Source organism: Siphateles boraxobius, unplaced genomic scaffold (assembly GCF_051911475.1).
Source record: "Siphateles boraxobius isolate OS27281-9 unplaced genomic scaffold, OSU_SipBor_1 1, whole genome shotgun sequence".
Classification (NCBI taxonomy): Eukaryota; Metazoa; Chordata; class Actinopteri; order Cypriniformes; family Leuciscidae; genus Siphateles; species Siphateles boraxobius.
Window position 1 is genome coordinate 13329150 of NW_027508699.1, and position 26949 is coordinate 13356098.

The 26949-nt window shown below is 37.0% G+C and overlaps 1 protein-coding gene across 1 annotated transcript in view; it reads left to right on the top strand.

Annotated features, from left to right (window-relative positions):
* kcnt2a (potassium channel, subfamily T, member 2a) overlaps nucleotides 1-22703 on the top strand; it is a 34664-nt gene extending 11961 nt beyond the window's left edge. The window contains exons 13-29 of the mRNA XM_077215522.1: nucleotides 1262-1325; nucleotides 1493-1601; nucleotides 1735-1843; nucleotides 2343-2492; nucleotides 2655-2860; nucleotides 4298-4508; nucleotides 4854-4959; nucleotides 5734-5918; nucleotides 6048-6119; nucleotides 6801-6935; nucleotides 13583-13694; nucleotides 13833-13934; nucleotides 14591-14674; nucleotides 14783-14911; nucleotides 19341-19647; nucleotides 20034-20118; nucleotides 22112-22703. Coding sequence (XP_077071637.1) covers nucleotides 1262-1325; nucleotides 1493-1601; nucleotides 1735-1843; nucleotides 2343-2492; nucleotides 2655-2860; nucleotides 4298-4508; nucleotides 4854-4959; nucleotides 5734-5918; nucleotides 6048-6119; nucleotides 6801-6935; nucleotides 13583-13694; nucleotides 13833-13934; nucleotides 14591-14674; nucleotides 14783-14911; nucleotides 19341-19647; nucleotides 20034-20118; nucleotides 22112-22217 — 2272 coding nt within the window. The 3' untranslated portion in view covers nucleotides 22218-22703. The remainder of the gene's footprint in view (nucleotides 1-1261; nucleotides 1326-1492; nucleotides 1602-1734; nucleotides 1844-2342; nucleotides 2493-2654; nucleotides 2861-4297; nucleotides 4509-4853; nucleotides 4960-5733; nucleotides 5919-6047; nucleotides 6120-6800; nucleotides 6936-13582; nucleotides 13695-13832; nucleotides 13935-14590; nucleotides 14675-14782; nucleotides 14912-19340; nucleotides 19648-20033; nucleotides 20119-22111) is intronic.
* The last annotated feature ends 4246 nt before the right edge of the window (nucleotides 22704-26949 follow it).

Genomic DNA, 26949 nt, shown 5'->3' on the forward strand with positions numbered 1-26949 from the left:
CAAATGCCACAGTTTTGCTATAAAGTGCTTAATCGTCATTAAAAAAAAAAAGAAGCAAATTTGTGTAAGATATGAAGACATAAATCAGTAACACTTTACAATGAGGTTTCATTTGTTACCGAACTAACAATGAGCAATACTTCTAAAGCATGTAATAATCTCAGTTAAAGGACAATTTCGGCCAAAAATGAACCTAGGGCTAAATAACACATGGGTACCGAGTCGACCGTTCTCTGGGATGCGTTTTCATGATAATCGAATGTACCCAGTTTTAACGTTAGTTTTAGTTAAAATCGCTAGTTAATACCACTAACAAGGCTCAAAATAGCCCCACACTAACATGGTAGCATAATGAGGGTTTCTACCTGCAAACCGAAGCATTGAGAACTTTATAAAGTATCTTCTTATTAAACTGTCTGTACACTTTCAAAGACAGTACACTTCGCGTATAAAGAGCATTTTGCAAGATGTAAACAACTCTGGTCCAGAAACACTTCCTGTTTCAATTTGTAACTGGTTTCTTTATTTCACATGTAAAGAAAACATCTTAAAGATGTTTGTTTAACTTTTTGATTCAGTTGTATTTGTTCTGTTGGTTGTATTTTATCCCAACGTTTATGTAGTGTTAAAAAACTGAAACAGGAAGTGCTTCTGGACCAGTGTTGTTTACATCTTGCAAAATGGTCTATACCCTCCCTCTGTCCGCTTCACCTTGGTGTCGCTCTCCTTCCACAGTTAGACTAGTTCTGGCACGGGAGGGGAGAGTACTGTAATGATTATGTTCTGCTTGTGGACTCTTATGTTGTGTTTCCTTTGGTTCCTGTGTTTCCTTCCTGTTTTTAGTTCCTGTATGCTTGATTTCCTTGGTTTCTGATTATCTCCTTTGTTACTATGCTTAATCATTGGTTAATTGATTATATTCACCTGTGTCTTGTTTGGTTCCTCCTTTAGCCTGTGTATTTAACTCAGTTAAGTCCTCAATTTCAGTTCTTTGTCCCGTATTGTCTGTGTTGTTTGCTTAGCTGTTACATTTGGAATACCGTGTTTGTATTGTTTAGTTTGTGGAATAGAAGTTTAAAAGTGCTGCAGTTGGATCCACCTCTCTCTCCTTTATCTTCCTAGCATAATGCATGTACAGTACTTAATATAAAGCTTAAATATAACTACATTTAGAGAGGATTACACTTAAAACATTTTTAAAAAATGGCAATGGTGTATGAAACCCCCCCAAGAATTCAAGATACATTCTCTTTCTATACAGGCTGGATAATGCTGAGGCTTGTTTCATTCTGACCTGTCGCTGTGAGGCTGATCGCAATGCAGCAGTATGTATTCTTGAGCTTCAAAAAGTGAAGAATTAGTATAAAAAATGTTAAAGCTTTGTCTTTAATTATCTGTGAAGGAATGGGACATATATAATATATTTTGCAGAGCTTTATTTATGTCATTACTATGAAATTCCAGCTTTAAATTATTATTATTTTTTTTTCAGGATTACCAGACCATCCTGAGGGCTTGGGCAGTAAAAGACTTTGCTCCAAGCTGTACTCTTTTTGTTCAGATTCTCAAACCAGAAAACAAATTTCATGTAAAATTTGCAGGTATTGTTAAATCTGTCTCAATTAATTTATTACAGAACATTTCAATTTAAACAATGACTAAATGCAGAGAAATAGCCAGGAAACTTTAATGCATAACTTTCCAACACAATTGTGCTGTGATGTTCCCTTTCAGATCATATTGTTTGTGAGGAAGAGTTTAAATATGCCATGCTGGCCCTGAACTGCATCTGTCCTGCCACGTCCACCTTCATCACCCTGCTGGTGCACACCTCACAAGGCCTGTGGGTACACCAGCCTGATGTCATATCAAAAACCCTTAAAGTCAGCATGAAACGAAAGTTTCTATATTAGTTCCTTCCATATTGTGAAGTATATCCGAGTCAAAGGGAATTGTATAAATTGTTGGATGGTTGTGGTTTGCTATTGCTGTGATGTTATGTGAGTGACAGGTTGTCCCACCCTTGCGCCAGTAAACGCACCATCAGAGAAGAGATGAGGTGCAAGAGAGAGGGGAAATTATTGTGATTAAAGATTCCGATGGCACATTAATATTTTAGAAATAAAGAAGGTGCATTTACAAATCCTTTATAGTAATTACCGCAATATTCCATTAAAAAAACAAACAAGAAAAGTCCATTTTGATTTCATGGTGACTTTAAAGGGATAATTAATCCAAAAATGCATTTTGTTATTTACTCACCCCCATGTTTTCGATCACAAAATCATAATTATATATGATATTATATGATATGATATGATGTTATGTATGTAACTCTGCAGAGAAGGTCAACACTCTCCTCAGGACTGGCACAGAGTTTATGGAAAATGCTCAGGAAATGAAGTGTACAGCATTGTTCTGAAAGAAAGCGTCTTCTTTTCTGAGTATGATGGAAAGAGCTTCCCTTATGCCTCCTTAAATGCATATCATAAGTGAGTATGTGAAATAAGCATGCAGTATTTGAGAAATGCAATAAATGTCAATACAGAGAAAATGACACTTGATTCCACAATTTCTCTCCTCTGGACCTTCAATTCATGTCATATATATTTTTTTAGAAATATAATTTGTGTAACTATCACTCTCATGTCTAGGTATGGCATCTGTCTTATTGGAGTGTGCCCTGAGTACACTAAGAGTATCCTGCTGAACCCTGGTCCTCAGCACACCATGAAACCCTTGGACGTGTGCTTCTATATCAGTCTCACCAAAGAGGAGGAATCCTGCTTTAAGACCCAGGCAGCGTGTAAAAACAGCCCCAAGACTCAACCCCCAACAAACAGTGCCATGACTAGCATGGGTCAGACAAATGCATTTGATAATAATTCAAACAAAGATACTGTTCATATCACAGCAGTGCCATACACTACTGTTTAAAAGTTTGGAGTCTGTAAGATAGTTTTATGTTTATGAAAGAAGTCTGTCATGCTCATCAAGACTGCGTTTCTTTGGTCAAAAGTAGTGAGAATAGTAATATTGTCAAATATTATTTTAATGAATATTCATTTTTTGATGATAGAAAGTTAACATTTATTTGAAACAATTCTTTTAACAATATAAAAGTTTTTACTTTTAATCAATTTAAAGGGTTAGTTCATCCAAAAATTCTGTCATTAATTACTCACCTTGATGTCGTTCCAAACTCGTACGACTTTTGTTCATCTTTGGAACAAAAAATATTTTTAATGAAATCTGAGAGGATTCTGTCCGTCCATTGACAGCCTATGCAACTACTACTTTCAAGCCACAGAAAGGTAAAAACATCATTAAAGTAATCCATGTGACCCAAGAAGTTAAACCGCAATTTTATGGAGCAACGCGAGTGCTTTGTTTGAGGAAAAAAACAACAACACAATTTACCACTTTATTGACAAAATATCTCCAACAAGCGTTCACGAGAGCACCACAACACATGCATTTTGTGTTGACGCGAGAGCAGATGTTGCGTGATCGCTCATTGGAGATTAATATTTTGTCAGTAAAGTGGTAAATTAAGTTGTTGTTGTTTTTTTGCGCAAACAAAGTACTCGCATCGTTTCATTAAATTGAGGTTAAACCACTTTGGTCACATTATTTTAATCTCTTTAGTAAATTTCTGTGGCTTGAAAATGGTTGTTGCGTAACTGACAGAAAGCTCTCAGATTTTATTAAAAAGATCTTCTTTTGTGTTCTGAAGATGAATGAAATCTTACGGGTTTTGAACGACATGAGGGTGAGTAATTAATAACAGAATTTTCTGAATAAAATAAAAAAATCGTTTGACACCAAAAGAATTTTGGCAGGACTTTACAATAAGGTTCCATTTGTTAACATTAGTTAACATGAATTAACAATGAAAAATACTTTTAATGTATTTATTAATCTTAGTTGATGTTAATTTGGACATTTACTTGTACATTGCTACAAACAAAAGTTGTGTCAGTTAATAGTATTTGATAGACCTGAGCTAAATTGAACTAACAATTGTATTTTTATTAAATAACATTAGTAAATACTAATAAATAGTAATACTGTAACAAATGTATTGCTCATTGTTACTTAATGTTAGTTAATGCATTAACCCAATGGAACCTTATTGTAAAGTTACCAGAATTCTACTATAACTTTTGAACAGATGCGTATGTACTGTGTGTTAAGTTTTAAAAAAGTTCACCATAAAATTACAGTTTTTCTATAAAATACAATGTAATGTCAATCCCGATTTTTGCCTAAAGGTTTTTGTTTGTATTTCCTAAAGGCACCATGGCCATAGATGTGCAGGAAATAAGCATTCCATCCAGTTTAGGTCCATCTCTTTCAACTGAAACAAATATATCTGAGACCAGAGGAGCAAACATGGTTCCTGTTCTAGAAGTGCCTGATTCACCTTCCTTTCAGACTGGCAATCTGCTCAGAGATCAGTCAAAGAGTCCATATCAGCCCTTCAGTGGAGATGAATGTAACGATGGGTAATTTGTTCTTTTTCTGAGAGAGAAAATCCTCTGTTTACGAAAGTTGTTTTGGTAACACTTTATGTTAAGTTGATAGCATAACAGTAAGTTGTGCATACTTTAAAGTAACTAACCCTAAACCAAGGCCTTAACCCTTACCGTAACCCTATAGTAAGTGCATGTGGATCAATCAATATTACAATATTACTTTTTTGAAATAAGTACAATGTAACTACGTCACCTTTAAATAAAGTGTAACCGTTGGTTTTAGTTTGATTAAATGTCATGACAGAAACATTGAATAATGTCAAGACAGCTGCTATTGGAACGAAATTTCCTGAACTTAATTTGTTTTATCTTTAGTTACATTAAGGGATATCCCCCAAATTTACCCTACATCGGAAGCTCACTGATACTTTGCCATTTACGGAAAGAGAAAACGCCCAAATGTTGTATGCGGCTGGAAAAGGTAATAAATGTCTTTATTACATTTTGGTGGACAATAATATGAACAACAGTTTACATATATATATGCATTAACATACTGTATGTATGTGTTCCCTCAGGTATTTGAGTTTGAAGTGGATTGAGTTTAAATATTGCAAGTCAAAAAATTGTCTAAAATTATGTTGCAGAATATACTACGGTTCAAAAGTTTGGGGGCAGTACGATTTTCTGTTGTTGTTGAAAGAACTGAATACTTTTGTTCAGCAAGGATTCATTAAATTGATCAAAAGTTACAGTAAATACTTTTATAATGTTCAAAAGAATTCTATTTCAAATAAATGCTGTTCTTTTGAACTTTCTTTTAATAAAAAAATCTAGAAAAAACATTACAGCATTGAGCAAAAATGAAAAAAAAACTTTTTAACATTGATAATAATTAGAAATGTTTCTTGAGCAGGAAAACTTTATATTAGAATGATTTCTGAAAGATCATGTGACACTAACGATTAATGATGCTGAAAATTCAGCTTTGCATCACAGAAATAAATTACATTTTTAAATATATTCAAATAGAAAACAATTATGAAGAGTTATGTTTTTACTGTATTAAAATAAATGATTAAATAAATGCATCCTTGGTGAGCATACGAGACTTCCTTCAATAACATAAAAAAAATTGATCGGTAGTGTATGTTTTATGAATATGCTTTAAGTAGTCAGTGTATGTACCTTGGGATGATTGGTTTCATGTTGAATTGTAATTTTACATTGCTTAATTATCTTATTGTGATGTCAGTTTTTTTCTAAGACCTGCAACCACAAAGACTATGATGATGTCAGAGCGTATGGTTTAAAGAATAAGCTCATCATTGTGTCCGCTGAGACAGCAGGAAATAGTCTGTACAACTTCATCCTCCCGTTACGAGCCTCATACAGACCACAGAATGAACTATGGCCCATCGTGCTGCTCTTGGAAAAAGAGTAAAAATCCTTATTTTACCCATCACTCTCTTTTACCTTGTTCATTGAGCTTTACTAACTTTTTAGTTGCCAATGTCTTATAGTTATGTCTGCATTATGTTGTTTCTGTGTGGACTGTCTGTCTTTTAGGCCAGATGCAGAACTTCTTGAGACTGTCTGTTGGTTCCCAATGATCTATTACTTGCTTGGATCAATCGACAGGCAAGAGACATTATTATGAAACATTATAACGTTTGTTTGTAACCTGCCCTCAAATAATACATTTATTTTTTTAGGACAGGAAGGAGATAAGCCCGCTGCTGTACATTGAGAGTCACCTTCTTGAGATAACATAAAAACATTCAATTAGCTCAAGACTTTTTGAGAATAGATTGAGAATATGTGCTGTCTAAAAACCTGGAAACAAATTAATATTTTGAGCTAATGAATCTTACTGAAGGCAATGTTTTTTTGAATGGGTTTTTGGTTAAATGCCTGAAGTAAGGTCTGTGGTGCACACAAACTCAAGATTTTTTCATGTTTTATTCTACGACACAGAATACATCAGTAATAACCCCCTTGTAATTTAATAGCTTTTACTTAACTTGTTGTTAACAAATGGCTAAATGCGACTACAGAGGTTGTTGGGGACAGTCATTATACCCACCAGATATACTTTTCTACTTTGTAGTCTGCTTTTACAGCCTTGTTTTGTTTAAATACGCACGCTTTTGCAAATTATCCTAACTCAATTTTAAATAAAGTGTGAAAGAATTGACGGAAGTTAAATTAGCTAAATACAAAACTCAAATAAGTCTATGACAGCATGATTATTTGAAGTTGCATCAAACATTGCTGCTAAAATCGATCTGTCTGTCTGTCTGTGTGTGTATCTTCTTACAGCCTGGATGACCTGTTGCGTTGTGGTGTCTCATTTGCTGCCAATATGGTGGTTGTTGACAGGGAGAGCACCATGAGCGCTAAGGAAGACTATATGGCTGATGCAAAAACCATTGTCAATGTCCAAACACTGTTCAGGTCAGAGACTGTTTGAGATTTTCTTTACTTTCTCAAGAGAGTAATCACTTATGTGCATTTAAAATGAAAAAACATCCCACTATTGAATATCAACTAGAATACAGCCATGTGCAGTAATAAATGCATATTTGTTGAACAAACCCTTGTGATAAAGAAGTCCAATTTAGCATACTTTTAAAAAGAGCTCTTATAAAAATAATTTAAGTAAGTCCAAACTGAATGCAGTGTTTTCAGTATGGAATTTGCGATATTATTGGCAATTAAATGAAAATGTATTATTGTTTAAATTTATATTAAATGTAATTAGTTGAACTTAAAGAGCGCTTTTTGACATACTTTCATAAGTAGGACTTAAGTACATCTTTATGTCAGCTTCGGTTTAAAAATGTCAAGGTAATCGATGTAAATGCAGCAGTTATATTTAACAAAAAACTCAGAACACGCGGAAACTATAAGGAACAGAACAACCGATTAGGGATGCACCGATCCGATACTCAGTATCGTTATCGGCTCCGATACTGCCATTTTTGCCGGATCGGGTATCGGTCAGACGAGGCCGATCCAAATCCGATATTGTGCGTCTACTATTCTGTGTTATAGGTAACCCACAAAAGGCACAAAAACATTATAAAGCACCATAAAGTTTTCGTGCACTATCTTATAAGTGTTCTGAAGCCATTATATAGTATAATGTGAGATATAAATTAATATTTAAGTCATTAAATTCGAGATCACGTAAACTTTTTCCCTCTGCTGCGGCTGTCAGTCATTCTCCATTCAGCATCAAACAGCGCGTCACGTTCGGGTACGACAGTCAACATGATGAAACTCTCTCCAAGATGATTCAATGTTAATATTATTATACTTGATCTGTAGATAAAGGTCTATGGTTTCGCATAAAACAACTTTATATTGCTGGACTTTATTGCTGTAACTAAATCATGTTACTTTCTACCGTGTGTCTGTTAGATCACAACACTGGAGTCAGAGCACTATAATTGTTCTTCACGCGCACAGTAACTGATATTTAAAACTGTTAAAAGAAAAGGCTCAATAAACTATTGCATGGAGATAGATACTGTATAATACACTACGCATCAATATGTATTTCCTTTGTGCTTTGAACTTTTCAATGCGGACTCGACGTGCTGCGCGCTGTGACTCCGTGTTGCTTCAAGCGCATCATTCTGCGCTTGGGATGTGCATAAGCGCTTTGTGCCGTACTGTATTGGAGCCTTTTGCGCAATGAAGGATTATTAATAGCCTTTCTTGTTCTGTCCTATATATCATATGTTGCTGCCTCATTAAACAGCTGTGCTATACATTTAAAACATGTCTCAAATTACATAGCCTAGGCTACTATAAAAAATTATCTTTTTGTTTTTTGTTATCTTGTTTTTCATGAATGTATTTTACAACAATATAAAGAGCAATGTGTAACGTTTTACCAGAGGTGGAAAGTAACGAATTACATTTACTCGCGTTACGTAATTGAGTAATTTTTTTGTGTACTTCTACTTTTTAAAGTAGTTTTTAAAATCTGTACCTTTACTTTTACTTAAGTACGTTTTCTTTGAAGTATTGTACTTCGCTACATTTGAAATCATATCCGTTACTGAGTAAAAAATAATAATACAAGGGGGGGGGGAAATCACACACTCCGGAAACTACTGAATTGATTGAAGGGCGGGAGAACAAACGCGCAAAAAAGGTGACGCCCAGCTGAAGCTGAAAGCTAAGCGCCAAGCGAATTATGGCCAGTATGAAAAGTAGAAAAAAAGCGTGGTTGTCCTCGAGGATAGATATCCAATTTGCAAAAAATGTGGACACAAAGTGGCTGCAAAAAGAGGATACAGGACACCATCCCTCCTGCAGATAAAGGTATGTCCCGATTTACGTGATGCAAAGGGAATCCCGGAATCCAGTCATGAAAATGGAATTCACTTAATGCAGATGTCACGTAAAACATGCAAAATAATGGATGGATGAATACATGGAAAGTAGAACTGTGCAATAAATCCAATCGCGACATGGTCTGTGGATATTTAAGCTAAGCACAAAAATACTGCAAGTAAATATATAACCCTATTTGTTCTGCTGAGCTGCGTTTGTCTACTACATATGTATGAAATACATATGTACATTGTACATTACATTGTATGAAAACATGTAAACTGAACATAAGGCAGTTTTTGCATTAACTTTACTCTAATTTGTTATTGAAATATAATAATTTACACAGTTGCTGTCATATTCATTAAAGATATTTTAAACGTACTTTAAATAATCAAGATATAATTATCAGGTTAAGTAAAATATAATATGTAGGATAATATTGTGCATTTATTTAGTGCAAGAGTTAATTTCTCTAGGAACCAACAAGTTGTGGACACTTAATCACTAGCCTGCTGAGGTAAATATAATGCTAGTGACAAGCTATGCAGTTTTATTGACGTCTTTGCGCTGATGAAACACTGATTGAGCGATTACACGAGTTATGATGCCTTTTAGTAAGTATACTGTATTTTTCAACATACCTTCAGGTGTCCATTCATGTTTATTCTGTAACTGAGGAAGAGATGATCGCGTTTACTCGCGTTTACTCCGCGCTGCCGCTACTGTTACAATCCGTGGTGACAGATAGTTTTAAACTGTGGGTACAGATTGTCAATTTACATCCATGTGGACAGATTGGTAAACTGTGCCTAGTTTTGTAAAACTGTGCACACGGTAGTTTATTTTTCTTCTGTAATGAAGCTTGGCTGTCCATCTAGTGAAAAATGTTGGTACTGCGGCCAAATAAAATCTTACTGAAAGCTCATTTTTTGAGATATCAACCTAAAATTTGGAACACAACTTCTTCAGATTTTTGGCTTACATTTTCTGGCAGTTTTAGAGTAAAATATATTTTGTAATATATATATTTTATATAAAATATTAATAATTATATTTTTACATTGTTCATTTTCATAAACTCAAACTTGTATAACTTTTTTTCTGTTTCACTTTCATAACTTCATAATACTTCACTTCAACATTAATCTGGCAAATGTCTTCTTTAAAACAAGACCAACCATAGGTCTATATTCCAAAGCATTCTTGAATTACAACCATTTAAGTTTGAATAGTGATTTTCATGTCTATGCGAAAAAAGGGGGAGTGACAGTTAAAGGGTTAAACAATATTAAACTATAATATCTATATCTATAATATCTAAAATATAATTTATATATAAAAACTCTCTTACAGTCCAGTCACCATCAGTCGCGATGGTCGCGACTCGCACGTATTTTCATTTAAACGTCACTCACTGACGTTTTCCTAACCAGAAAAAAAACCGATTGCCCTGCTCTGCCTCTGATTGGCTGGTACTCATTGCCATCTGGGTCAGAGCCAATTAGAAGCAGGATGTGGGTGGGAAAAAACTCTGTGTATAGGGAAAGGGGAGAGACAGAGGGAACAGGCAAGACAAACTCCTACGTTTAAATAACATATAGAAAATATCTGCTTGACAACGAGCTGAGAACAAGCCCAAATAAGCAAGTACACTTTAGAAACAAGCCCAAAAAAAGCCGCGACTACCAATATTTGTAAGCGACTTTACAGAAAAACAAGCCCAAAGTCGCTTATAATAAGCGGACTTGGCAACACTGATTCCAGGTCCAATCAATGAGCCGGGCTGGGCGGGGCCGGGGTAGCTTGCAGGGCGGAGCGTGTTCGTTACGCCATGAGAGTATCGCGATTCGAATCGTGGGTTCTGTATCGCGGTTCTTCGGTTTGGTTCGAATATCGTTACACCCCTAATAAAAAGAAACATCAATTTTCTGAATAAAATACATTTCATAGGACAATATTATACTTAAACATTTTAATAAATTATTAATGTTAAAAATAAGTTGTTAATCTAATTCATTATTAATTATCAAATTTAATTGATTAGACATGTTTTATTGAAATTTTAATAAACAAACAAATTATTTCAAGTTTGTTATAATAAAAGCATTTGTTCAACCAAAAAAAAATCCTGTTTTCATTAATTTATCTGTCATTTTAACTGATGATAATAATAATAATACCCATAATTTAATAATACAATTGATTAATACTGTAAACCGTGATATTTTCTGAGACGTTACCATACTGTGAAAATCTTATACCATTACAACCCTACACGGTGGGGTCCCCACCCCACCCCCGCTGTTAAAAAAGTAACTCAGTAACTTTTACTCTGAGTCAGTTTTAAATTAGCTACTTTTTACTTTTACTTGAGTAGATTTTTAGACCGGTACTTTTACTTGTACTTAAGTAAAATTTCATTGAAGTAGTAGTACTTTTACTTGAGTAGAATATTTTATTACTCTTTCCACCTCTGCGTTTTACAAGATTTAGTGTTACACTTATTGTCTCTTATTTGTTCCCCACTAAATGTTTTTTTTTTCACTAAATGTTCAGATTTTATACAATTATTGTGCACTCGTGATATTTCTAGACTAGATTTTACTGCTGAACTATCCACTAATCTAGTTTATAATAGCATTTTTGACATATATTATGATCATATATTTTTTGGATTTGTTGTTTTTCTTTATAATGAAGTTGTCTGTATTAAGTAGATTGTGTTTAACACACAAAAGAGTGATTATCAGTTCAACACACAGAGTTATAGAAATTCTACTTGATTTAAAAAAAAAAAAACTGCGCTGGTATCGGATTGGTATCGGTATCGGCCGATACTCAGAATTTTGGTATCGGATCGGATCGGTTTTGAAAAAGCGGTATCGTTGCATCCCTACAACCGATTATAACGTGACAAGAACAGACCATGAACTGAAAGAAACAGACAAACTATTCAACAAAGTAAATGACAGGTGTAACTGATAATCCAACAATGAAAAACAATGGAAACAAACTGAGAAACAGGAACCTGAACTAAAACAAGTGCAAACCCCACCCAAACAGACATAAGACACAGATAAGGCTACATACCCCTCCATCCAGAATGCGTGCTTATGGGTCTTATAACAACAATAAAAAAAAGTCCAACAGGAGGGCTGGACGGGGTTTGGGTCCCAGGCACAACACATGATCCAAGTAACTAGGACCGAGCAAACAACAGGAAAAGCCAGGGAGGAGACGACGGCGGTAGAAGCCAGGAGGAGTTGGCAGTAGGAGGAGCCAGGGTGGAATCCCATGATGAATGCCCACGGTGGAGTCGAGGGAGGGAGGACCCATGGCTGAGACTAGGCAGACGGAACTAGGGGGACGACCAACTGAGGCAGAGGTGTGGGTGGTGGAGACCCAGGCAGAGCCGAAGATCCAACGAGACTGGGCGACACTGAAGGTCCTGGAGACCAAGGGGGAGCTGTGGGGATGAGCGGCCGAGGTGAAGCCAAGGTCCGGGGGACTGAGGCAAAGCCGGTATGCCTGAGGACTGATGTGGAGCTGGAGGGAAGATGGAGACAAATGGGTGCAGGGACGAGTTATAAACAAAGGCCCGCAAGTCCATGGTGATGACAGAGTGACGCCTGACCAAGGCAGAACCAGAAGGACTAGGAAACCCAGGTGGTGCCGAGGTGGAAGGACGGGCACGGAGGTCCTAAGGTGAGCAAACAGGTCGACAGTCCAGGGAAGTCCAGTATTGCCTCTAGGACAAATGATATTAACCGCCCACGCACCTGGTCAAACTTGTACGGCTTGGAATCCAGTGTGATAAATGGTTCTGGCGTTGACTCTGGAATCGCGGCAGGCTTGGGCTCTTTGTCTGCTGTGGGCTCTGGCTTGTCTGTTGGGACAATGGCGGCAGGTGGCACAAAGTGCGCGGTGTGGACTGTGATGTGGTGATCCTCCTCCATCTCACTGATGGTAAAGAGGGTTCTGCAGTGATATAGTGATTTAGTCCATGTACTCCTGGAAGCTCCCTCAAGGGACAAAAACACATGGAAAAACACACAAGTGCAAAAAGACATAAAGCAGACATTCAAAGTATTCATTCATATTGATAGCGGCTGCCTGATGCCCGCAAATTAGTTCAAATCTCCCGGAATCTAGAGCTTGCAAGCTCCACACCGTGTAGCGCGCTCGAGAGAGAGGGAGAGAACGAGAGACCTTGCGTGTGTGTGCAAATGTGCGTGTGTGCCTCATGAAGCGCATGAAACCACCCCCTCCCCCCAACAAAACTGAACAAATACACCCCCCCCCCTCTTCAACAAAACTGAACAACCTCCACACAACGGAGGAATTACACAATTATAATGATGAAGTGGCAATTTAGTACATTTAACATATTAACTTTAAATGTTATCAAATAACAAACTACAGTTAAAATTATAATCTAGGTTTTTACATGTGATTTAAAAATGTATGTTGATGTGTTGAATAACACATAAGAATGACAAAAGAAATTGAACATGATTTAATACTTTAAATTTGACTATTAGAAAATGTATTTTTAAGTGTGTTAACTCTCTTTAAGTACACTTGTGACCTTTTATATCGCTAATATTACATCTCCTTTTTTTAAATACTTTTAAGATTTAAGTACACTATAAGTGCATATTCAATACATTTAAGCACACTTCTTTTTCACAAGGACACTGAAGATCTTGTGAAGTCATTGAAATAGTCTCCTGTGAATGACTCGTTTGTAGGCTGTTCTCTGGTCTCAACATCATTACAGAGTTAACTCATCCCGCTAACATGAGATTCATGCAGTTCTGCGCAAAGGACTGTCACTCACTGGAATTCTCCAAACTGGAGAAGGTCAGCAGAGCAGAAATTCATAACATGCTTTTGTCACTCTTATTACATTAAATCATAAAAATATTGATTTTGGCTTGATTATTCTGTTTGGTCCTAACCCTTCTTTTCCATATTTATCTGCATGGATTTATGGAGCAGAAAGAAAAAGAGAAAGGCTCAAACTTATCCTTCATATTTCGCCTGCCTTTTGCAGCTGGTAAGGTGTTCAGCATTAGCATGCTGGACACACTCCTCTACCAGGTAACTAACACCCCTCTGCTAAAAGAAATGTGCTGCCTGTTGGCCAGAAATCATAATGCCTGCTAATACCCACTAGATGGCAACCTGACGATAAAAAAATCTGGATTAGCTGAACAGCAATACATACTATATCTGTACTACTGTTCAAAATTTTGGGGTCATTATATTTTTTTAAAGAATAAATACTTTTATTAAGCAAGGATTTACCTTTCAATAGAAATGTCTATTTCTGTTTTATTTTCAACTTTCCCTTATCATGGTTTCCACATAAATATTAAAGGAATAGTTCACTTCAGAATAAAATCCTGTCATAATTTAGCCTACTCTCCCTCAAGTTTTTCCAAACCTGTATGAATTTCTTTCTTCTGCTGAACACAATAGAAGATATTTTGAAGAATGTCGGTAACCAAACTGTTGATGGACCCCATTGACTTCCATAGTATTTTATTTCCCTATAAGCAGCACAGATGATAATAATATGTTTCTTGAGAAGCAAATCGTCTTATCAGAATGATTTCTGAAGGATAATGTGACACTGAAGGCTGGAGTACCCCAGACTTTTGAACAGTACTGTGTGCTCTTGCTGCTGGAAATTGTAAATGTTCAGACCTTCAAAATTGTCCATAATTGTGTTATAAGTGCTTCTGTTGTTTCAGAGTTTTGTTAAGGATTATATTATAACCATCACCAGACTACTGCTTGGACTGGAAACTACACCTGAATCTGGTTTCCTGTGCGCTGTAAGTGTGACTTTTACAACATTAGCCAGTCCACATATCCTAATTCTGTTCAATGCTTTTATTTTATGTTGTTTCAGCAGTGTTAAAATGTGGTACGTTACATTTCAGTTGAAAATCAAAGAGGAGGACTTGTGCATCCAGACGTACGGCACACTGTACCAAGTGCTGTCCTCCACTGTAGGAGACATTCCCATCGGCATCTACAGGACAGACTCTCAGAAAGTTCAACATCCCGAGGTTTCATTATGTTCAGTGCAAAACATACTTACACACTTTTAGGTCAGGAGAAACAGTTCAATTAGAACAGAAGGGAAGGAGCCAGCTTTACTTGTTACTTAATTATCAGTTCAATCAGGACCACTTTCGTCAAATGTATATTTTATTATAATAATAATAATGCATACAGTTAGTGTTGGCGGTATGGTTCTGTTCGGGGAAAACTCCAGCTGGGGATGGAGGGGGGAGTTAGATAGAAGAGAGGCTGAATGAATGTGCATTTAAATGAAACGCTGTGATAAGTGTCAAAACTGGATTAGTACACATCAGAAACCGCTGTCAGCTGATGCAAGCTTGACTGATGTGGCCTGCCTGAACTAACATGATGCTTGGTTTCTTTTCACCAATTAATATAATTTAGGCTATACCATGGTCTGTCTGAATAAGCGATTCTGATTAGCTGGAAGGTGTGCACTATTTAAAACCATTTAATTTACAGGTAGTTCCAGTCAGTTCAATCACCGTTCTATATTAATGCGCTGCTTTTATTAAAGCACACACTCACACCGAGATGGGAGATCACGCTGCTCATTCATCGCTGCCCAGCGACATATATTAATGAATTAGTGTAACGCAGCTCAGACGTTATGGGAAGAAGGAGGCGGGAACCGGCGAACATTCAATAAACTTCAATTCTCAAATAAAACAAATACAAAAACGAAAGTAAAGACGGCATTCCCTCATGATCGACTGCCGCCACACATAATAAAACAAAACATCAAATAATGTCTCCACTGTCGTCGCTCCACCCTTTATGCTTCCGCTCCTCCGTGAGAGATACGAGACCGGTGCGTTGCACAGGTGTCGCTCATCATCAATCACGCCACCGGCCTCGTGCCGCTCTCTCACGGCCCTCTGCCTTGTCGTGCTCGCCACAATTAGCTTTGCTACTTAATTTCTACATTACAGACGAGGGGGTAACATCGCTGTTTTGGAAGTAATTAAACTCACAGCTTCATTGTTTTTAGAAAGAGATGCTGCACAGACGCAGGTAATTCCCACACTCATCTCTCTCTCGCTCTCTCTTGATATTTAGTTAAAATAAACGCTATAAGGGGCGGAAATTACCGAAATTTACTTGGGGGACCCAAGTTGGGATCATACTTTATATTTTTAAACCTTAGATGCAGAAAATCCCACTGTATTTCTGAATGTAATTTGAGCATTTGAAGGCTATTATGTGGATAAAAGATGGGAATCCTCTACATTTTAAACTGGAACTCCATCCCCCCTTGAAATTGACTTCCTGGACTTAGTGGCTAAAATTCATTCATTCAAATAAATGTAATCTTACACAATACTTTATCTTTGTGTCTGATTTAAAGCGGCCAGAATAGTAGATCTACCGAGCAACTAACAAAGTTAACCCTCATTTTTACCCTTCCGCTCAAATATTGCACGCTTTAACTTGTCAATGCAGGTAAATGACCATGATATAAGCGGGATAATCCAAGGCTTCGCGTCGGGGTGTTCTTTGCCTCCACATTGTGCATTTAAAATCATTTAATGCACAGATAGCCCTGGATTATCATTAAGTGATAATTATCATGCAAACAACTGAATATGCAATAACACAATTAGATCAATTCAGTCAACATCCTTTTTATCAATGGATTTACCCTAGACTGTTAAAATTTAACAGGTAACTAGTGAAATGTTTTTATACTGAGTAGTTCTAGCACTTTACTCATGTACACTATAGAGTGGAACAACTTTTTGAGCGGCGCTGGTTCCGGAAGTATTTTTTCCATTCATTTCTCCCATAGGGATTTAAAAAAAGTTTCATTAAAGAGTTATAAGCCATGAAACAAGCCAACCAGCTATGAGGTGAATCATAACATTACAAACTCTGATTTGAAGTAAAAAGTATTTGAAAACCAGACAAAAATAATAGGGTACAAGACTGTAGTCTTAACGGCTTTAGTGATAGAAAGAACTACAATCCCATGAAACAACTCATATTAAAATGTTGATTATATATATATACAGGTCCTTCTCAAAAAAATAGCATATTGTGATAAAGTTCATTATTTTCCAAAATGTAATGATAAAAATTAAACTTTCATATATTTTAGATTCATTGCACACCAACTGAAATATTTCAGGTCTTTTTTTGTTGTAATACTGATGATTTTGGCATACAGCTCATGAAAACCCCAAATTCCTATCTCAAAAAATTAGCATATTTCATCCGACCAATAAAATAAGTGTTTTTAATACAAAAAAAGTCAACCTTCAAATATTTATGTTCAGTTATGCACTCAATACTTGGTCGGGAATCCTTTTGCAGAAATGACTGCTTCAATGCGGCGTGGCATGAGCAATCAGCCTGTGGCACTGCTGAGGTGTTATGGAGGCCCAGGATGCTTCGATAGCGGCCTTAAGCTCATCCAGAGTGTTGGGTCTTGCGTCTCTCAACTTTCTCTTCTCAATATCCCACAGATTCTCTATGGGGTTCAGGTCAGGAGAGTTGGCAGGCCAATTGAGCACAGTAATACCATTGTCAGTAAACCATTTACCAGTGGTTTTGGCACTGTGAGCAGGTGCCAGGTCGTGCTGAAAAATGAAATCTTCATCTCCATAAAGCTTTTCAGCAGATGGAAGCATGAAGTGCTCCAAAATCTCCTGATAGCTAGCTGCATTGACCCTGCCCTTGATAAAACACAGTGGACCAACACCAGCAGCTGACATGGCACCCCAGACCATCACTGACTGTGGGTACTTGACACTGGACTTCAGGCATTTTGGCATTTCCTTCTCCCCAGTCTTCCTCCAGACTCTGGCACCTTGATTTCCGAATGACATGCAAAATTTGCTTTCGTCCGAAAAAAGTACTTTGGAGCACTGAGCAACAGTCCAGTGCTGCTTCTCTGTAGCCCAGGTCAGGCGCTTCTGCCGCTGTTTCTGGTTCAAAAGTGGCTTGACCTGGGGAATGCGGCACCTGTAGCCCATTTCCTGCACACGCCTGTGCACGGTGGCTCTGGATGTTTCTACGCCAGACTCAGTCCACTGCTTCCGCAGGTCCCCCAAGGTCTGGAATCGGTCCTTCTCCACAATCTTCCTCAGGGTCCGGTCACCTCTTCTCGTTGTGCAGCGTTTTTTGCCACACTTTTTCCTTCCCACAGACTTCCCACTGAGGTGCCTTGATACAGCACTCTGGGAACAGCCTATTTGTTCAGAAATGTCTTTCTGTGTCTTACCCTCTTGCTTGAGGGTGTCAATGATGGCCTTCTGGACAGCAGTCAGGTCGGCAGTCTTACCCATGATTGCGGTTTTGAGTAATGAAACAGGCTGGGAGTTTTTAAAAGCCTCAGGAATCTTTTGCAGGTGTTTAGAGTTAATTAGTTGATTCAGATGATTAGGTTAATAAACCCTTTTCATGATATGCTAATTCTTTGAGATAGGAATTTGGGGTTTTCATGAGCTGTATGCCAAAATCATCAGTATTAAAACAATAAAAGACCTGAAATATTTCAGTTGGTGTGCAATGATTCTAAAATATATGAAAGTTTAATTTTTATCATTACATTATGGAAAATAATTAACTTTATCACAATATGCTAATTTTTTAGAAGGACCTGTGTATATATATATATTAGGTTTATTGCAAAATATGTATGTATATTCAAATTATTTTGTATTTTGAGAGCATAGGGAGGCCGAGTCTTTTTCCAAGCTTCATGGGAGCTGGCAGAGCTAATGAAATCTTTTGCCATTGTTTTGAACATCTGATTGGTGTAATTTACTGTACAGCATCATGGCTAATGTCAGTTTTAGTTATTAATGTAATAATGCGCGCTGGCGGCCTAAATAACAGCAAATACTATCAATTAACAAAGTAGCTCACAGGGCTGTCTTTAAAGGTTTATAGGTTATTGTTTATAATCAATTTTTACTTCCAGAACCCGACTGTTGCACTGTATTGTTTAAAAGTTTGGGGTCTGTAAGGTTTTAAAAAATGTTTTTGAAAGAAATTAATAGGCTACTTCTATTCAGAAATGGTGTCTTAAATTGATCTAAAGTGACAGTTAAGGCATCTAAAGATTTATATTTCAAATAAAGGCAAATTTCAAATTCTTTTGAACTAATTATTCATCAAAGAAAAATAATGTATTACGGTTTCCAAAAAAATATTAAGCAGCATGGAAATTTAATATTCAGAAAATTAGGGGCTCGGGACCAAATGTTGGTATTTTCTAAACTTTTTTTCTCATAATTCAAAATTCAAATTGTAACTCTAATAGCAAGAGAGATTGGAAAACAATTTATGTAAAAGTTTGTTAAAAAGACGATTTTTTTTTGGAATATTCCTTTTGAAAAGCGAAAAACATGCAATAACAGGGCTTTTTTTACTTCCCGTTTTAAAGGAATCAGTCTTTCTTTCTTCTAGTCTCCTAAATCCCAAACGTCAGACAAAGTGTCAGTCTTCGAAGAGGAGGAACAACCTCAGGTTCTTCAGCCTGAATTCCCAGACAGCAACGTACACTCTCATTCTCTGCGCCGAAAGAGCCTGCAGTGGGCTTCGAATCTTCTGGGGCCGTGGCACGCGGAGCGTGATGCAGGCAGATCGAGCCAGCAGCGGGACGTCCTGCCCTCATGCTCAGAAAGACGTGAGCTTACTGAGCTGGTCAAGATGCGCATGAAAAACCTGGGGCTCTCCACCAGGGGATTCAGTGAGACACCAGACACCAACTTCGGTGAGACACCATCTTAGGAGTCCAATTTTACAATGAAATCGTGTGCAGAATGAATTAGTAAGTTTCTATGCATTATTTGAAATACATTTTTTTTAAATTTGATTTTGAGAACTGTGTAACCAGATTTGAGAAATGTGTAACCACTTGTCCACACACTAATAATAATTGTGCCAAGCAGTATGAAAAGAACAAATGTGAAACTTGACAAATTGTATTATGCAAAATTTCATTTCAAAATATAGAACTAAGTAACATACTGTGGTGACAAATCAGCTTTTTATTTTCAGTTGAGTGGCTCATTACTACTAGGGCATGATTGTGGAGAATAACTCATTTTTGTGACTGACATGACTTTTTATTCTGTTAACATTTGTGTCTCAATCCAGATGAGCTGAATATTAACCAGAGTAGCCAGTCTTATGCCTTAATCAACCCGTCACCAGATACACAGCTGGAGCTAAATGACATTGTGTAAGTGAAGCTAAATCTTTTGTACTTCATAGGGAAGAAAAATGTAAGAACTTATGATTTGCTAAAAGAAACGGTTTTATTTTTTATAGACCTGTATATTTTAGGAATTGTTTTGGATTGTAATTTTTTATATATATATATATTTTATATAATGATTTAAAATCATACTAAAATTAAATCCAGTAAAGCCAATACTACATACACTGCCTGGCCAAAAAAAGGTGACCACCTGGATTTAACTAAGTAACTAGGTAAGAGTCTTCATTGGATAATTGCTGCAATTATTAATGTTACAGCTGGCAATGAGTAATTTAACCCTGATGCAGTGCGTAGCTTCTCATTTTTAAACAACCATGTCGGAAAACGTATCCTGTGGTCATGGAAAAGATGTTACTCTGTTTGAGAAGGGGCAAATTATCGTCTTTCATCAAGCAAAGAAAACAAATATTGCTGAAACTACTAAAAGTGGTTTAAGAACTGTCCAACGCATTGTTTAAACCTGGAAGGATAGTGGTGAAACGTCATCTCTGAGGAAGAAATGTGATCAAAAAGAAAAATCGGAGTTCATTTAAACGTTTGGTGAAATCAAATCAACAGTTGAACTCACGGCTATGTTTAATAGTGAAAGTAAGAGCATTTCCACACGCACAATTTGAAGATAACACAGGGGATTGGGATAAACAGCTGTGTAGCCTTAAGAAGAACACTTATCCAAGACAGCAACATAGTGTCCATTCTATGCGTACCAGATGTGGGCCGGATCTAGGTTGACATGATGTTGCTGTCCGGGATCAGTGGGCTATTTGGGAAAAAATTGCTTCAATTTGCTTGGGAGCATAAAGATAAGACTCTGGAGTAATGGAAAAAGGTCATGTGGTTTGATGAGTCCAGATTTACCCTGTTTCAGAGTGAGGGGCGGATGAAGTGATGCAGACATCATGCCAAGTGCTTACCGTACAAGTTATGATCCGGGGTTGTTTCGGTTGGTCAGGTCTAGGGTCAGCAGTTATGTACCCAAAAAATTTGGTCAGCTGACTACCTGAATATACTGATTGACCAGGTATATGCTGAATGACAACAGTGTAGTCTTTCTTTACAAATTGACCTGCGTATCCATGTGAACTGGAATCATTTTGACAACGTTTTATCTGTACAGAGGTAAAAGGAAGGAGGCCTTCACAGGGGAGAGACTAGTTGACACTTCAGGACTGACTGCATTGTCGTCATGTCCAGGCACAGGTCCTTCATCAGATCTAGATATTTAGATATATTTTTAAGGTGGAAGAATGCGGTTTTATAGATAATAGAAACGTGACTTTCAAATGAAAGATTGGTATCAAAGAGCACACCCAGGTTCCTAACCGACGACGAGGACTTGACAGAGCAGCCATCAAGTGTCAGACAGTATTCTAGGTTATTACGTGTGGAAGTTTTTTGTCCAATAATTAGAATCGCTGTTTTTTTCAGAATTAAGTAGTAGGAAATTACTAGTCATCCAGTTTTTTTTATATCAGCTATGCATTCCGTTAATTTTGTGAATTACTAAGCTCTATATTTGCTGACGCCCTGACGAAACTGATTATCATCAGCGTAAAAGTGAAAACTAATTGTTGACCAAGCTTATCGAAACGATGCCATGGCATTTGGTCAGGCATTGTAAATACTATGCATACATTATTCAAAATATATATTTTTAATTTCCTTTTGCATTACAGTAGTCTTTGAATTTGGCTGGGGGAATTTGCCTTATTGTCATGAAAACAAGATCTCTTTGAAAAAATCTTGAAAAAAAGGTCTGAATTGCATTGTAGTTAATTTAATTGTATTTTTTTTAATTTCTTGTATAAATAAAAGTTTTTCTATAATTTCCTTCTGTTGGTTTTAGGTTGCAATATGAGCAGAATTTATCTTTAATTCTGCTATCTTTTTCTTGAGATTTACCCTAATTGAAGTACATTTTACATGAATCTGTGTTTTTGTGTGTTTTTTTCAGGTACATAATCCGTAAAGATCCCATCTCGATAGAGCTCAATGGTACTGACAACCGTAAAAACAGCATGAGGAGCGGTACACAAATAATAGAGAGGAATCAGCTCTGAATAAAGACCACACTTTTACAACCGCTGTTTATTTACACTGTGATACGAGTAATACTTGTTCTTTAACATCAGTTAAGATCTGAAAGCCTTTTCTGACTAACTGCAAACCTTTAATATATTATTTATGGCTCAGAATAATGCATGTCTCATTCACGTTTTTGCATAATCATATTTATTCCTGCCAGCATGTGCCCACCTCATGTTCATATTTACACATGGAGGTCAAACATCACAAATTGATCTTTCCATGTCTGGCTGGAAGACACATTAGGCATCTGCTGTCTTCTTGCCAAACTCGTGTTAACACTTGGCAGTGATCCTTCTCCTGAAGAATGCAGTAATGCATGATCTGCATTCTCACTTCTCATTTAAAAGACAGGACTTAATGACAACGCATGTAATCAACGCATAAAGACTACAAAAAATATCTACCAACAAAAACTGGATGTAACAATCATATCATTAAAGGAATATTTCACCCAAAAATGCTAATTCTTGCTGTCATTATTTATTTGCTCATATGCTGTTGATCTCTGGAACAAAACCCCCCAAAAAAACAACAAAAAAAACCCCAGAAAGGAACCAAAAATCACTACAACTCAGGCTGTTGTTCAAGCCTATCTTTATGTGCATTTTGGGATATCGCTTAAAGAAATGCTGGATGGAAAAGCCAAGTTGTGCATGGATTCTAAAAATGTGTATTAAAAAAAAGTTAACTAATAAGATAAGCGCATAAACTACTATGGAAACACATTTACTGAATAAATCCCTCGATGAACCAGTGGATCAGTTTCATTGCACAGCATCTCACATGTTGGTTTGAACATTATGTAATGCCTGAGCCAAAGTCTGTCATCAGAATGAATTTGGTTGAATTCCCTCCTAGAAGAATTTCACATGATTATGTTCCCAAACACCAGGCAAGATAACATGACAGCTTCTCCACGCTCTGAGACGGAAGTCATTCTTTACTTTCAAAAATTTCATTTTGATTAATTTTGTGTCAATTTCCCAGGAAGTAAATATTTCGTTCACTTGAACACACGGGATGAAAACAGTGCTTCATTCGCAAATTTTCCAACTTTTCAACTATGGAAACACAGCTACTGACAGCCTCAGTAAAAATCATGTTGAACATTCAATACACAAAAAGGCAGCAATCATGACAACTACAGCATATTTAGGCTCAGGCCTTTTAAATGAGCATGTCTGATCAAGGTCAAGGTTAGGTTCAGTGTGACTGTGTGGATCAGTCTTTCATTTTGCTGGCATGCATCATTTCCTCTTTGAAGCTACACAGACTAAATAAAAGACTAGTAGGAGGATGCAACATGAGGCTGATTCTTTAAAAAGCACAGACAGTAGGGAAGATTTGGGTTCTGCCACACTGCTCATCAGGGGTTAAATATCAACTCTGAGGCTACATCCGAAATCGCATCGTCTTAATAGGTAATTTTTTTGAAAAAGTATGTTAATCTATAGTATGAATGTAATCTGGATGTACTACAATCATTATCATGCGACCTACCAACGACCATTCGCAAATCCTCTCCCATGGCCTCATGCGATAATAAAGTGTCAATCATATGTAATCTGTAGTAATCAAACCTTTGGAACACAGTGAAAATGAGCTTGCATTTCCTGTTCCCGCATTCGCATGCGTATGAATGGAATTCAGAGGAACAAAAAGTGAAGCGTGACCGGGCCTTTAGACCAAGGCTCATTAGCATATTTTTTCTGAAATGTGAATGATGAAATACAGGTCCTTCTCAAAAAATTAGCATATTGTGATAAAGTTCATTATTTTCCATAATGTAATGATAAAAATTAAACTTTCATATATTTTAGATTCATTGCACACCAACTGAAATATTTCAGGTCTTTTATTGTTTTAATACTGATGATTTTGGCATACAGCTCATGAAAACCCAAAATTCCTATCTCAAAAAATTAGCATATCATGAAAAGGTTCCCTAAACGAGCTATTAACCTAATCATCTGAATCAACCAATTAACTCTAAACACTTGGAAAAGATTCCTGAGGCTTTTAAAAACTCCCAGCCTGTTTTATTACTCAAAACCACAATCATGGGTAAGACTGGCGACCTGACTGCTGTCCAGAAGGCCATCATTGACACCCTCAAGCAAGAGGGTAAGACAGAAAGAAATTTCTGAACAAATAGGCTGTTCCCAGAGTGCTGTATCAAGGCACCTCAGTGGGAAGTCTGTGGGAAGGAAAAAGTGTGGCAAAAACGCTGCACAACGAGAAGAGGTGACCGGACCCTGAGGAAGATTGTGGAGAAGGACCGATTCCAGACCTTGGGGGACCTGCGGAAGCAGTTGACTGAGTCTGGAGTAGAAACATCCAGAGCCACCGTGCACAGGCGTGTGCAGGAAATGGGCTACAGGTGCCGCATTCCCCAGGTCAAGCCACTTTTGAACCAGAAACAGCGGCAGAAGCGCCTGACCTGGGCTACAGAGAAGCAGCACTGGACTGTTGCTCAGTGCTCCAAAGTACTTTTTTCGGATGAAAGCTAATTTAGCATGTCATTCGGAAATCAAGGTGCCAGAGTCTGGAGGAAGACTGGGGAGAAGGAAGTGCCAAAATGCCTGAAGTCCAGTGTCAAGTACCCACAGTCAGTGATGGTCTGGGGTGCCATGTCAGCTGCTGGTGTTGGTCCACTGTGTTTTATCAAGGGCAGATCAATGCAGCTAGCTATCAGGAGATTTTGGAGCACTTCATGCTTCCATCTGCTGAAAATCTTTATGGAGATGAAGATTTCATTTTTCAGCACGACCTGGCACCTGCTCACAGTGCCAAAACCACTGGTAAATGGTTTACTGACCATGGTATTACTGTGCTCAAATGGCCTGCCAACTCTCCTGACCTGAACCCCATAGAGAATCTGTGTGATATTGTGAAGAGAAAGTTGAGAGACGCAAGACCCAACACTCTGGATGAGCTTAAGGCCACTATCGAAGCATCCTGGGCCTCCCTAACACCTCAGCAGTGCCACAGGCTGATTGCCTCCATGCTACGCCGCAATTTCTTTCTGTGTCTTACCCTCTTGCTTGAGGGTGTCAATGATGGCCTTCTGGACAGCAGTCAGGTCGGCAGTCTTACCCATGATTGCGGTTTTGAGTAATGAAACAGGCTGGGAGTTTTTAAAAGCCTCAGGAATCTTTTGCAGGTGTTTAGAGTTAATTAGTTGATTCAGATGATAAGGTTAATAGCTCGTTTAGAGAACCTTTTCATGATATGCTAATTTTTTGAGACAGGAATTTTGGGTTTTCATGAGCTGTATGCCAAAATCATCAGTATTAAAACAATAAAAGACCTGAAATATTTTAGTTGGTGTGCAATGGATCTAAAATATATGAAAGTTTAATTTGTATCATTACATTATGGAAAATAATGAACTTTATCACAATATGCTAATTTTTTGAGAAGGACCTGTACTGTGGAAACTCATTTCTGCCATAAAAGAATTTTGTTTTTTAGATACCAATTCAAAATAATCATTGAAACGTCGACTTAAGTTCTATAATTTCCCTAAGTCTAAATTGACATGTCAATTTCAACATGTCAAAATATTGACCATCAAGTGACATCTAAATTGATCTCGTAATTGTGAAAATCCAGTCGTGACCAAGTAATTTTTGTTATAACCATGACTGAAATAATTTCTTATAAATTATAAAATATATAAAAATTATAAAATAATTTATCTTGTAATGACTTTGTATTATTTTTCTTGTTATAATTGTTTTACCAAAGCATTTTTTTTAATCATAATTGTTTTAACCAAAGCATTTTTTGTGGCAGAAATGGGTTCCCATAGACTATTGTTGCAATACGACTAACTACATGTCAAAATGTGCAATATTCTCAACTTGAAAGACCAGACTTTGATAATAGTCTCTCTTCCTTATATCAGTGTTAGATCCAATTTTGTTGTTGTTTTTTTTACAGCTTTAGTCTGGCTTTGCCAGGGCCAATTTAATCCATGCATACGTTGCTCTTCACTACACAAGCATAATATTTCTTCTTCTGATGACGACCACTGTAATGCCAACAAACAGACAAAAATAAACCCTGTCAGTGGACCAGCAAACACAAAATGGCTGTACGCTTGATTTAATCCAACTGCCAGCAGCTGAACTAACTAAACTGGTTAATAAGAGGAGGAAGCTCACATCTTACCACGTAATACCACGTTTGCAAAACTTGATCCATGCAAATAGCATCATTATTGGACTTCTGTTGTGCAAACACCATTCTAGTCAGATGATTAGATGCAAAAAGCTATATTAAAATGAGAAACTACAAAAATATCAATTAAATGTCTTTCATTATGTTAGTGCCGTATGGCAAATCACCATGGGGCAGTTTGAGATGTAGGTATGAAAGCGTGTTTCCACCACGGAATGAAAAGGGTCATTTTTATATCACTATTTGATTTTTTTTCTTGCAATTGAGATTTTATATCTCACAATTCTGACTTCATTTCTTCCAATTGAGAGTTTAAAAGCCAGTTCTGACTTTACTGGTTACTAATAATTTTCATAATCAACAGTAAATGTGACCTCATACTGAGAACAATCTACCTTTTGTACTTCTAAAATGAAAGTCGTATGCATGACTAGTAATAAGTATTGTTTGTAAGTATATTGTAACACCACATCTACAGGCATGAACGTTGTCGAGCTGGAGGCCGTTTACACTTCAATG